Source organism: Scylla paramamosain, chromosome 44 (genome assembly GCF_035594125.1).
Source record: "Scylla paramamosain isolate STU-SP2022 chromosome 44, ASM3559412v1, whole genome shotgun sequence".
Lineage (NCBI taxonomy): Eukaryota > Metazoa > Arthropoda > Malacostraca > Decapoda > Portunidae > Scylla > Scylla paramamosain.
Genome location: NC_087194.1, coordinates 6,485,015 through 6,498,378, shown reverse-complemented (window position 1 = coordinate 6,498,378; position 13,364 = coordinate 6,485,015). Strand labels below are relative to the sequence as shown.

Below are 13,364 nucleotides of genomic sequence, written 5' to 3'. Positions count from 1 at the left end.
TTAAAACATCTTTTCATACTGAGTTCTCTTTTACACACTGGCCATGTCATCTATCCCTTCATGTACTTCATTACTTCCAGGTACTCTTTGAAACATTTCATGTGCCCTGGGGTGCACTATGTACCCAGGTTGAATATCACAACTCTAGTCTGGTGACAGTGCATGTGACAAATGATGGATTTACTCTGATAACTAATAACAATATGATACTTAATTCAGTATCCATTGACAGTGAATGAGCAAAATATAAGGCTTCGGGCACTGGGTTTTAACTATCATTGGCATCTTTCAAACTTACACTTTTTTTTAACTTGCACCATCATTATCAATTTATTTAACATCCTTTTGTGATGGCTTTTAAATCTCTCACTTTGTTGCAGTGATTGATGCCATCTTCCCTGATGTTCATCCTTTGCATGCTCTCCACACACCATCACCAGCTCTTTGTCCTTCCCACTGGTTTCCTTCCAGGTACCTCCAACTACAGTGGTCTTCTATTTCACCTGTTTCTTTCCTGATAGTGTAACATATATAGCAAGTTGTTGGTTTCTCTCTCATACACCATCCCCAGATCTTCAATCTGGAGATGGTGTATGAGACATTTATGGTATGTATTATTTATTTATGGTATTTGTATGGACATTTATGGTCCCCTCCCCATCTGGGTAGGGGACCATAAATGTCCCCAGGTTGGACTGTCTTTCTGTTGACGACCCTAAGTGTCTTGACATCCCCCTCAACTTTTCTTCATTAACTTCTGCAACATTCGCAGTCTAAGATCTAATTTTCATTCTGTAGAACATCACCTCTCCTCTTCTAAACCTCATCTTCTTTTCCTCACTGAAACTCAGGTGTCTGAGGCAACTGACAGTAGCCCCTTTTCTGTTCCCTCCTACTTTCTCTATCCTCATTTTCGATCCAAAGCTGGATGCTGCGTTTATGTGCGCAATGACTTAACCTGCTCTCGTGCCCACGTTCTTGAATCTTTCGAGTTTTCCACCATCTGGCTACGACTACAGAGTCACTCTCATAATAAATTTATCTGTGCTGTATACCTCTCACCTACCTCCTCTGACTATAAGAAATTCTTTGATTACTTAACTTCCAAAGTGGAGCACATTCTGACCCGCTTCCCTTTTGCAGAGATCTCCATTCTTGGAGACTTCAATGTTCACCACTAGCTTTGGCTTTCCTCTCCCTTCACTGACCATCCTAGTGAAATAGCCTACAACTTTGCTATCCTCCATGACCTAGAGCAATTGGTGCAACACCCTACTCGTATTCCTGACCATCTTGGAGATACGCCCAACATTCTTGACCTTTTCCTGACCTCTAATCCTTCTGGTTACGCTGTCACCCTTTCTTCTCCGTTGGGCTCCTCCGATCACAATCTCATATCTTTATCTTGTCCTATCACTCCAGTCCCTCCTCAGGATCCCCCTAAGTGAAGGTGCCTCTGGCATTTTGCCTCTGCTAGTTGGGGGTACCTGAGGAGGTATTTTGTTGATTTTCCTTGGAATGACTACTGCTTCCGTGTCAGAGACCCGTCTTTGTGTGCTGAGCGCATAACAGAGGTGATAGTGTCTGGCATGGAGGCATACATTCCTCACTCTTTTGCTCGTCCTAAACCTCCTAAACCTTAGTTTAACACAGCTTGTTCTCTTGCTATACATGATAGAGAGGTGGCCCACAAAAGGTACTTAAGCCTTCCATCACCAGAATCTCGTGCACTTTATAATTCTGCCCGGAACCATACCAAGTCTGTTCTCCAACTAGCCAAAAACTCCTTCATTAACAGAAAATGTCAAAACCTTTCAAGATCTAACTTCTCTTGTGATTTCTGGCATCTAGCCAAAAATATCTCCAGTAACTTTGCTTCTTCCTCTTTCCCTCCTCTATTTCGACCAGATGGCACCACTGCTATCACATCTATTTCTAAAGCTGAACTCTTTGCTCAAACCTTTGCTAAAAACTCTACCTTGGACGATTCTGGGCTTGTTCCTCCCTCTCCTCCACCCTCTGACTACTTCATGCCACGTATTAAAATTCTTCGCAATGATGTTTTCCATGCCCTCGCTGGCCTAAACCCTCTTAAGGCTTATGGACCTGATGGGGTCCCTCCTATTGTTCTCCGAAACTGTGCCTCCGTGCTTGCACCTTGCCTAGTCAAACTCTTTCAGCTCTGTCTGTCAACATCTACCTTTCCTTCTTGCTGGAAGTTTGCCTACATTCAACCTGTTCCTAAAAAGGGTGACCGTTCTAATCCCTCAAACTACCGTCCTTTTTGCTTTAATTTCCTGCCTATCTAAAGTTTTTGAATCTATCCTCAACAGGAAGATTCTTAAACATCTATCACTTCACAACCTTCTATCTGATCGCCAGTATGGGTTCCGTCAAGGCCGCTCTACTGGTGATCTTCTGGCTTTCCTTACTGAGTCTTGGTCATCCTCTTTTACAGATTTTGGTGAAACTTTTGCTGTTGCCTTGGACATATCAAAAGCTTTTGATAGAGTCTGGCACAAAGCTTTGATTTCCAAACTACCCTCCTACAGTTTCTATCCTTCTTTCTGTAACTCCATCTCAAGTTTCCTTTCTGACCGTTCTATTGCTGCTGTGGTAGACGGTCACTGTTCTTCTCCTAAATCTATTAACAGTGGTGTTCCTCAGGGTTCTGTCCTGCCACCCACTCTCTTCTTATTATTCATTAATGATCTTCTAAACCAAACTTCTTGTCCTATCCACTCCTACGCTGATGATACCACCCTGCACTTTTCCACGTCTTTTCATAGACGTCCAACCCTTCAGGAGGTAAATATATCACGCAGGGAAGCCACAGAATGCCTGACTTCTGATCTTTCTAAAATTTCTGATTGGGGCAGAGCATACTTGGTATTGTTCAATGCCTCAAAAACTCAATTCCTCCATCTATCAACTCGACACAACCTTCCAGACAACTATCCCCTCTTCTTCAATGACACTCAATTGTCCCCCTCTTCTACACTGAACATCCTCGGTCTGTCCTTTACTTATAATCTGAACTGGAAACTTCACATCTCATCTCTAGCTAAAACAGCATCTATGAAGTTAGGTGTTCTGAGATGTCTCCGCCAGTTTTTTCACCCCCCCAGCTGCTAACTCTGTACAAGGGCCTTATCTGTCCATGTATGGAGTATGCTTCACATGTCTGGGGGGTTCCACTCATACTGCTCTTCTAGACAGGGTGGAATCAAAAGCTTTTTGTCTCATCAACTCCTCTCCTCTAACTGACTGTCTTCAGCCTCTCTCTCACTGCCGCAATGTTGCATATCTAGCAGTCTTCTACCACTATTTTCATGCTAACTGCTCTTCTGATCTTGCTAACTGCATGCCTCCCCTCCTTCCACGGCCTCGCTGCACAAGACTTTCTTCTTTCTCTCACCCCTATTCTGTCCACCTCTCTAACGCAAGAGTTAACCAGTATTCTCAATCATTCATCCCTTTCTCTGGTAAACTCTGGAACTTCCTGCCTTCTTCTGTATTTCCACTTTCCTATGACTTGAATTCCTTCAAGAGGGAGGTTTCAAGACACTTATTCATCAATTTTTGACCACTGCTTTGACCCTTTTATGGGACTGGCATTTCAGTGGGCATTTTTTTTATTAGATTTTTGTTGCCCTTGGCCAGTGTCCTTCCTACATAAAAAAAAAAAAATCTTCCTGCTGGTCTACTTCCAACGCTTTCCAACTTTTTTTTTTTTCGCCATTTTGTGAAGCTGGGGAATATATTGCTGTTAGTGAGTTAATTGCACACCATGGGACTTCAGCTTGCAGGAATACACTAAGCACAGTGAAAGTGATTAATTTTGACCCCAGCAATATTTGTAAGCTGGGGTGTGTGATTAGGTACAGTTGGCTCCAAAAATTTTGGTACACATGGTAAGATGAGGCTACACCTGACATAACCACACAGTGAAATAGGAAGTATCCCCAAGGTTAGGTAATAGGAATAGAGAAGCTGCTGGCAGTGATGCTTGAGACCGAAACAGTTTCTCTCTCAGACAGTGTTGCCAACAGCTTCTCCATCACTACCTAATCTTGAGGATACTTCCTGCTTCATTGTGGTTATGCCAGATATTGCCCTCATCTTGCTGTGACATGTGCTGAAATTCTTGGAGCCAACTGTACAGCACAGAGATCTTGTAATGGACATTAAGAAGGAGGTTTTTTTTTTTTGTTTTGTTACAGAGGGAAGAGGAAGTGTGGAGTAAACAGGTGGTCTGTCTTGCAGGTGAAGGAGATGTGAAGTGTTGCATTCAGTGAGGACTCTCAGGGTCGCTAAGTACAAACCCTCAGGCCAGGAGCAGCCCCCCCTAACCCCTGCTGCCACCACCACACCACCACCACCACCACCACTGCCAACAAGGGCCCGGACCCTGCCAATGTGACGATGAGTGTATGTGTGGGGGCAGTGTTGTCTCTAGTGGTGTGTTGATGCTTGCATTGTGGCACAGAATACTATATTCTGAAACACTTCTGTACCTTACCCTCACTACTTTCAGAAGGCTGTAGATGAACTGAAATGGGTTTTTAAAAGATGTTTTTATGGTTCTAGTGACTGGTTAACAATATTTCTACATTATTAACTGAAGAAACACTCTTGAGAACCCAGCTCATCATCTCTGTGGCCTTTGAAAGACCTCTGTGGTCTTGGTGAAGGAGCAGTGCTTCTGAATATGGGCCTGAGTCAAGTTGTGGTGTGTGGTGTGCTAGGAGCCTGTGAGTGGTGTGTGAGTGGTGTGCGTGTGGGTAACATGACTTTCAGTACTATGGCATCAGTTTCACCATGCTCTGGAAGGCATTTTTCAAGGAGTTAAGAATTATTTGCTCTATTTCTTCTATTCTGATGAGCAGTAGAGGATTTGGGGAAGTTTGGAAATTGTGTTTAGTACTGAATAGGTTAATAGTCAAAGAATTGGAAAAATGCTCTGCATGTCCACCACCACCACAGCCCTACCACAGTGAGTGAAATAACACTATCACCATCATGCCAAACACAGTAACATTCCCATAAACACCCATACCAGCTGAGCCAAACACACAGTAACACTCCCATACTACTGCTCCACATACCAAGTGTATGGCAGTAGTTGAGGCAGATGAGGACATAAGGAACACAGTAACCCTGCCACTGATTCTCATTCATTGATTGGCTTATATATGTATTGGTCTTTCTTTGAAATGTGTGGCAAACTTACTGTATTCTATGTAAGATGCCAGATTATTTTGATTATGATAATCTTGGGTATAATTTATTTAGGTAATCTAGTAAGGGTTTTAGGTTACTGCATGTTCTAAATGCAGACAGGAATGTGTATGCAAGTCAGAACATCAGTTGGTAGTGGCATTACTGTGACCTCATGTCATTGGAGGCCTAAACCATCTTGACACACTCAATGACACGCAGTGTAGTACTATAGGGGGTCCTTAAGATATGACGTAGTTCTGTTCATACACAAAGCAGTATGTCACTCACCTGTGCTAATGCCATAGTACAGTAATCCCTCGACTATCATGGGTATTACGTTCCAAAATCCCCCGCGATAGGTGAAAATCCACGAAGCAGAAACAGGCCTGTGTTCAGTAGTGCAACCTGGGCTGCCCTAGTCGTTCTACTGAACGGTTTGGGGCACCTCCCAGGGTACTGTAAACAAATCATTGACATTGCCATGGAAACAGCCACATTCTACCCAACTCTGTAGCAGTAATTATGGAGCACTTGCTATCCTCAGCGATGAGGTTCTTTGAAGATCTGTTACTAATATCATTAGTTACCCATCCCATTTCCTTTATTTTCATTCTTATATGTATTTAAGACTCAGTACTTTACTTACTAGTGCAAGTCATTGCATGTATGTAGACAATATTTTGTCAGCAATAAATGAGACAGTATCAGCAATAAATGAGCAAGTATAACACCATTATAATTATGGTTAGGCAGTCATTTTTGTTGCGACATCATCACAGCACAGAGCACATCATCTCCTCACTTATAAACCTTTTCTACACTTTTAAACACTTTTTAAACTTAAACTTACTTTTAGACACATCCTTATGTATAAAAAATAATTAAACTCGGTAAACTCACCTGTGAAGACACTACAACTCAATTAATGATGATGACAACAGTATGTGCAATTCATTGTTTACTCATCTACAATAAATTATGTATATATATTTAAAGTAATGTTGTACAGTACAGTACTGTACTATATTTCTACTTTTATTTATTAATTTATTAATTTTTAGGCAAGAAAATGCTTATTTTACCACAAAAGTAATTAAAATCTAAAAAAATTGAAATACACATCATCTGTGGAAACCCCACAATATAACGAGAAATCCATGATATAAATTTAGATCAGTTAGCCAGAAAATTTTGTGACACTGAGGGCGTGATAGGTGAACCCGCCATAGTTGAGGGATTACTGTACTGTGAAGTCATAATCTAGGGCTTAGAAACAGCTACTGTACCTGTAAGAAGACATATAGAGGACATACAGTAAATGAAAAATAATTAAATAAATCAGTGAAAAAAAAAAAAAGGAAATGTACAGGGACAAGTACTGCCAGCATTGTAACCTCCAAATGGCAGCAGTTGAGACTGTTATAAACCAAGGACTCCTTGTATTGGGAAGACAATATCCTAGTATGAGAAATATATGGAGAAAAAATGAAACCTAGTGAACAATTTTGACAGCATACAAGTGTTAATTTTCAGGTTAAAAAGAAAAAAAAAAAAAGAGGGTTGTGTGTTCTCATCACTCAGGCTCATACCAGGTTAGAGTTTTCTCAATAGTACAACACAGCAGCATCAGTCTCACCCAACTAGCCCAGCCTGACACATGTAACACTCCAGTACTTCACCACACTACCACACCAATAACACTACTACAAATACACCTAGAAATACATCATTCTCAACACTTGTTTTGCCTCAGTGTGCAACATAGATTTGTATTCTTAAACCCTTGAAAACACTGATAACTCCCACATGAACCTGTCAGACTATCTCTGGAATCATGGAAATGCCCTTTCACCAGAATCTGTTCAGTTATCTCAAGAAACATGGAAACATCATTTAAAACAGTAAGAACTAGAACCTGTTTATATCTAGAATCATGAAAACACCCTTGAAAACCCTAAAAAGTTTAATTAGTCGTAAATATCACTAGAATCATAAAAACACCCTTGAAAACCTTTACAAATTTGCACTAGAACCTGTTAAATGCTCTCAAAACATCCTTTAAAGCATCATTATTTTCAATTGCAACCTGTATTTAAGAAGACCCTAAATTGGCTAGTGAAATAGTCAGACCTCTCACTGTCTTCTTACAAGTGACCCCTTAAACAGTCCCAGTAACTTCTGAAACACAAGCATTGATGGCAGTTGTGGTAGTGTGGGATGCAGTGATGGTGGTAGTTTATGCTAGTTATAAAAAATAAATAAATAAATAAAAAAAGTATTGATAGTATTATTGATGTAAGGTGACTTGTAGGAGATGTATATTACCTTAACTAGTGGTGATCTGTACTGTCATGGAAGGAGCATGGTACTTGTCAGTTCTAAGTTTGTGATTTTTGTGGAAGAGTGAACTGGTGAATATTTGACTGGCCAGCTTGGATATCAACACTTGGCTGACTGACTGAAGTGTGATGTTGCGTGACTCACCCACACATCGAGGCAACTGATTATTGTGAGACTGACTGTTGTGTGTAGGGCTGAATGAAGTGACTGGTGAGTGTAAGGAACTGGCTGACTGATAGCATGTGTAACCAGTAAGTAGAACTGCTCAAATGTACAGACAGATAGAGAGAGAGTGAGTGACTGAAATGTGACTGAGGAAATAAGCCTAGTACTGCCACTACTGTACTATTATTATTATCATATTATTATTATTGTTGTTATTGTCATTATCATTATTATTATTGTTGCTGACAGTGAGGATTCATTGTCTTACATTATCTTTCCAGTCATTATCACAGCAGATGATGTCAGTGGCCAGATAGACTTCGCTCCCAGCCTCATAGGATGGGTAACGCAGCTGTGACATCAGTTTACCATCAGGTTAGGAACAGCTGCCACTAATAGCCAAGGTTTATAGAGAGGTAGTCATTGGATCAGAAGAGTTAAGACTGAGGGGAAGCACAAAATGCAGTGGAAGTGATGCAAGCTAGTCATCTCTCAGTGTGAATAACAAAGTGAGTGCACCAGCGAATATCTTTATTTCATTTTGATGATTTGGCAGAGACCATGCCATCATCAAGAATCTGTGACAACAAAACCAGTGTGAAAAAAAATACAAGGAATTTTATATTTTTATTTATTTTTTTAAAACTATGTTTCTGTTGTCACAGATCCTTGATAATGGTATGGTTTCCACACTGAAACATTGGAATGAAATAAAGATGTTTGCAGCTGCACTTGCTTTGTTATTCATACTGAGAGATGACAAGCTTCCATCACTTCCACTGTATTTTATACTTCCCCTCAGTCTGAAGATCTGGTTTCCCACCAACTGCCCTGTCTCAGATTAGTCATCTCTTGGTTGCATATCCCCAGAAGTCAGTCATTTCCATGCCTTGATAACCTTCCATGGAGTAGTGGGGACAAGTGTCTTGCAGTCAGGATTGCATAAAACCTCACACAGCTGCACCTCAGAGGGTTTGCTTGGATCTGTTGTGTTGTCTTATTTCTTGGTTCTTTATTTCTGTCATTTCCTGTATTATCTTTCACTCTTATTTGTTATATCTTGTATCCTCTCTTTTGTTTCTTCTTTATTTTTTACTTATTCATTTATATTTTTATTTATTTATTTATTTATTTATTTATTTATTTATTTATTTATTTATTTATTTTTTGCATCTCACTTCTTTGATTCTTCTCTGGTTTCTTCTTGTCATGTGGTGCCTCTTTGCATTTACTGTGGCACAGCAGATTTTATGCCACAATGTGTTATTTCCTGTTTCCCAGCCACTGACATCACTCCGTTCATACTGCCATCACCTCTTCCATGCTCTCTCTCTCTCTCTCTCTCTCTCTCTCTCTCTCTCTCTCTCTCTCTCTCTCTCTCTCTCTCTCTCTCTCTCTCTCTCTCTCTCTCTCTCTCTCTCTCTCTCTCTCTCTCTCTCTCTCTCATCATTTGTGTAACATTAAGCTTTTTACAGAGCATTTGGTTTCAGTGATGCATGTCAGCATTAAATCCTTCCTCCTTGACCTGTCTGGAACAATTAGGGGTTCGATCCGTAACCTTCATCTCTAACAATGGCTGCGTCTTTTATTTTTATGTTTGATCTGCTTTTATGTGCTAAGAAATGTGGCTAAGGGAAAAAATCAAGAAAAAGCCCACTCAGCATGTTACTCTCCTAAAAGTCAGAGACAGAAGGTGGTCAATTTAGTTCCTGAGATGCCTTGCTTGCAGCTGCATCTTAGGTGTTTGTAGGATTGTAACATGATACATCATGTAAGTGAAGCATTAGCAGCATTATCAAGTGTGAACATTTCTGCTAAGATATTGCCCTCTCACAAAGCCTCGGACTAGAAGAGGCTTGGCTGTGTAAAGTATGGTGTTAACCCCAGGCCTTCCCTTACCTCGCATTATATTTTCAACTCTAGCTCAGAAAGTGTTGAGATGAGACATTAGGTAGGAAGGCCCCTCCCCCTCCTTTGCAGTTGTGTGAAGAAAAGGTATTCTGTCTTGTTGCAATCAGAATGTGTCTTCATCACAACTCATCCTTCTGCCTTGTATACATGGCAGTGTAAGGGCAATTCTTGTACATACTGTTTTATTACATTAATTTAAACACAGCAGGTAGGGCCGTTAGAATAAGGGATGTAGATGAAATGCAACAGACGTCCGTAATGCAGAAGGTAAACATGAAAGGATAGTTGATAGATGCAGTGCATGAGACAGAGGGATAGAAAGCAAAAAGTAAACTGATCTATTCCATACAAGTCACTGGTGTAGCTGGAAATAAAAGTACAAGGCTGTTGCTTGTCACACCTGTACTGATCCTGCCCTTTGTTGTGAAGTGAGAAATCACAACTTGGATATAAGATAATGGAACTCGATAGAATGCAATCCCTGTGTTGTTGATGGAGTGAGGTTTTCTGTGACTAGTCCAGTAACATACGGCCTTACCATATTGCTACATTCAAGGATCACTCAGTGAATCTATTATCACTGCTCTTTTATGTTATATGTGTAATAATAATATGTTACAATGTAGAACTTCCCACAAGTCCTGGAAGACTGTCTTGCTTTTTTATGTTTCCAAGAGTATGACCCCAAAGAGGAGGGAGAGTTGGCTCAGCACTGCAGCACTGGTGTGGCAGGGTGCACTGGCCAAGTGCTTGCTTGCCCTCCCTGGCTGCCAGCACTATTTTTGTATCTATGCTGTATTCTTTCCTTTTACCAGACTTCAGTCTTTCTTTTAGCCAACAATTTTAATGTATTATAAGTTACTCTGATGAGCCCTTTGTATGTAGGTAGGACTTGACATGTCTATATAGATTTATTTATCTGAAAAGTGTTTGTCATACTTACTGGTGAATATTTACAGTAAAAACCTTTTGTATCCTGATTTGTTTAGTACCCTTTACATGTGGTGGCACTTGCACCCAGTGAACAGCCAAGCTGCTGTTAGGCATGGAGAGAGAGGCAGTGGAATTTGATGGTGTGAAAACAGGATGAACCATTTTATTTCACTAAGTCCTTAATCTAAATTTATGTAACTAAGCTTCTTGAGATACTGGGATTGTGAAAGCAGTGGCAGCTCATGTATAGGCACTGCAAAACTGCAGCACCCCCTATTTTTACTTGATATAGATAACATTCAATATAATGACTTTTTTCTTTAATTCTTTCTTTATACTTGTACATTATATAATCCTTAAGCTTAATGTCAGTAGCCATTCCTTCAATCATGAAAATGACAAAAATTCTTGTATGATGTAATCCAGTTCCAGCAATGCAGTGTTTGGCTGTGTGCATGTGCATGTGTCTGAGGAATCAAGTTGCATGCTTGGTAGAGACAGCACTGTCGCTTCCACAGTGCCGACTCTGCTGTGGAAGTGGAAGGTATTTTTTTTTTTTTTTTTTTTTTTTTTTTTACTCAGCATGTGTGGCATTCAAAACCATGTACCATGTACTTTAATGTGATAATGAAGTAATATATATATATGTTACAGTCAATACCTGAATCCAGACAATTTGTAAAGTGACTTATTTTTTCAGGCAATTTGTGAACTGCCTGGTTAGGTTAGGTTAGGTTAGGTTAGGTTAGGTTAGGTTAGGTTAACCTAACCAACCTAACCTAACCTAACCTAACCTAACCTAACCTAACCAGGCAGTTCACAAATTGCCTGAAAAAATAAGTCACTTTACAAATTGTCTGGATTCAGGTATTGACTGTAACATATATATATATATATATATATATATATATATATATATATATATATATATATATATATATATATATATATATATATAATACTAAAACAGTTGCTAAAAATCTTCTGAAGCAGCACCACCACTAATTTTAGTCATGAGCTGCCACTGTGTTACCATCAGTTTTGGGTCCACAATTACAAGCTGCAGACTCAAATTAGGAACTTAAAAAAGGGGGTTTCAACCTTTTGCAAGCTGGGCCCTCCCAAGGCTGGTTCAATGCAGTTGGGGCCACCCTCTTCTCTGTGCCACCCACTCAACCCCCTCTACAACTATGCCACCATAGATAGATATAATCAGATAGACATATAAATAGCCCTTGGCTAGACTATCATTGTATTGGACCACACTATTATTATTATTATTATTATTATTATTATTATTATTATTATTATTATATTTAATTTTTATTTATTTATTTTTTTCTCCCATCCTGTGACCACACCACCCCCCAGGAGGGATGGTTGAGAACCACTAACTTAAATAGTAGCAACTTCATCACTTAAACCACAAGCATACATTGGTATTATAGAAAAATCTGTTAGTTTCATAAAAATATACAAGCTATTATTTAATGTGGTCAGAGCCCGGATGTCCTTGACAGTGAGGCAGCTTGAGGTACTCCCTTCTCTCACCTTGCATACCATAGTGTTTAAGATTTTCCACCTCTGCATTGCAAATTAGGCATTTAGTGTCTTCTTTAGTAAACCTTTTTTTATCCCTTACACTGATCTACATTTCCAATATCTTTTTATACAATTTTTCTAGATATGCAAACTTGACTTCTCTAATTCCTCCCATTTTTTTCTGTCCGAGTTATAGATTTGCTTTACTAATTCCATGAACTCACCAGAATTTAATCAGCACTAAAGGCAGTAGCACCACAGCCTGCATGGCTCCATCAATTCCCCAAGTAAAAAAAAAAAAAAAGGCAAGAGTTCAGCAGGGTAGCTGCCAACCACCTCAAAAAGCCTCTGCAGAACACACTGGGACAACTACAATGAAGATTAATGCCAAGGACCACCTGAATCTGGAATATGTGCTGCACCACCTGCACTAAGTTAGGATGAGACAACATACTTCTGGATGACAGGAATATTCTGCCTCCACCCTTCCCACCTATCTGCCCCCAGGGAAGCTGCAGAAGCCAAATGGGAGGTTCTTTACATCGAGTCTGGGCAGAGTGACTCCCGCTTCATCCAGGAAGTGTTGGTGGCCCCTGAACAACACCATGTGGCCCTTGCTGCACAGCTCCACCAGCTGGTGCAGCACATCGGATGCCTGTGCTGTGGCCTCAGAGCCATCCACCAGCCACAGCACCCGCAGGGATCCCAGCAGGTCTAGCACCTCCTCTGAACGACACCGCTGGGTGGTCTGGGGCAGCAGCCTCCCCTTGAGAAGACGTGTCAGGTCACAGGTGAACACCTCCCGGCACTCCACCACCACAACCAGTTGCAATGTCACCTCGCCTGGCAGCTGGGGCTCATGCAGCAGCCACTCATTGAATGACACCCTCGTCACCATCACCTGCCTGCAATGCCACGAGTGTGTTGTTCACATAGCTGATGTAGCTGGTCCCCCTCAAGCACAGGAAAAGCTACAGGCCACCACAACTGCTTTCATGCCTCTGGGGAAAAAATTTGTCTTCATATTACTTATTATAATCAGAGTGAATGGGGTTGTTACGTACTGAGTGAGTAATGAGTTAACAGTGACGGCCTTGCCCAGAACCTTCACTCCGTGTTCTATCTGCACGTCCACCTCACCCTGCAACAGCATTGCAAATGTTGGCGTCTTCCAAATGGTGCGGCCATGCCACTGCTCCCTTTGTTCCTTCCTGGCCAGCAGTGCAAACTCTAAAGGATGAATAAGTGAT

At 40.7% G+C, this 13,364-nt stretch overlaps 2 protein-coding genes across 5 annotated transcripts in view; one reads left to right on the top strand and one right to left on the bottom strand.

The window, feature by feature from the left end:
• Nucleotides 1-6,580, top strand: part of LOC135094093 (polycomb protein suz12-A-like) — a 38,030-nt gene extending 31,450 nt beyond the window's left edge. For 2 of the 4 annotated variants that reach the window (XM_063993876.1, XM_063993878.1), the window contains exon 13: nt 4,267-6,580. In XM_063993876.1, the coding sequence (XP_063849946.1) occupies nt 4,267-4,298 (32 nt within the window). In that variant the 3' untranslated portion in view covers nt 4,299-6,580. Of the gene's footprint in view, nt 1-4,223 lie in introns of all 4 variants that reach the window. The other 2 variants (XM_063993877.1, XM_063993875.1) reach the window with 1 other exon arrangement.
• A 4,937-nt stretch (nt 6,581-11,517) lies between these two features.
• The window catches only part of LOC135093853 (uncharacterized), a 2,771-nt gene continuing 924 nt past the window's right edge, over nt 11,518-13,364 (bottom strand). The window contains exons 1-2 of the mRNA XM_063993423.1: nt 13,179-13,364; nt 11,518-13,019 (exon numbers count right to left, since the gene is read on the bottom strand). The exon at nt 13,179-13,364 is cut by the window's right edge and continues 924 nt beyond it. Coding sequence (XP_063849493.1) covers nt 12,608-13,019; nt 13,179-13,364 — 598 coding nt within the window. The 3' untranslated portion in view covers nt 11,518-12,607. The remainder of the gene's footprint in view (nt 13,020-13,178) is intronic.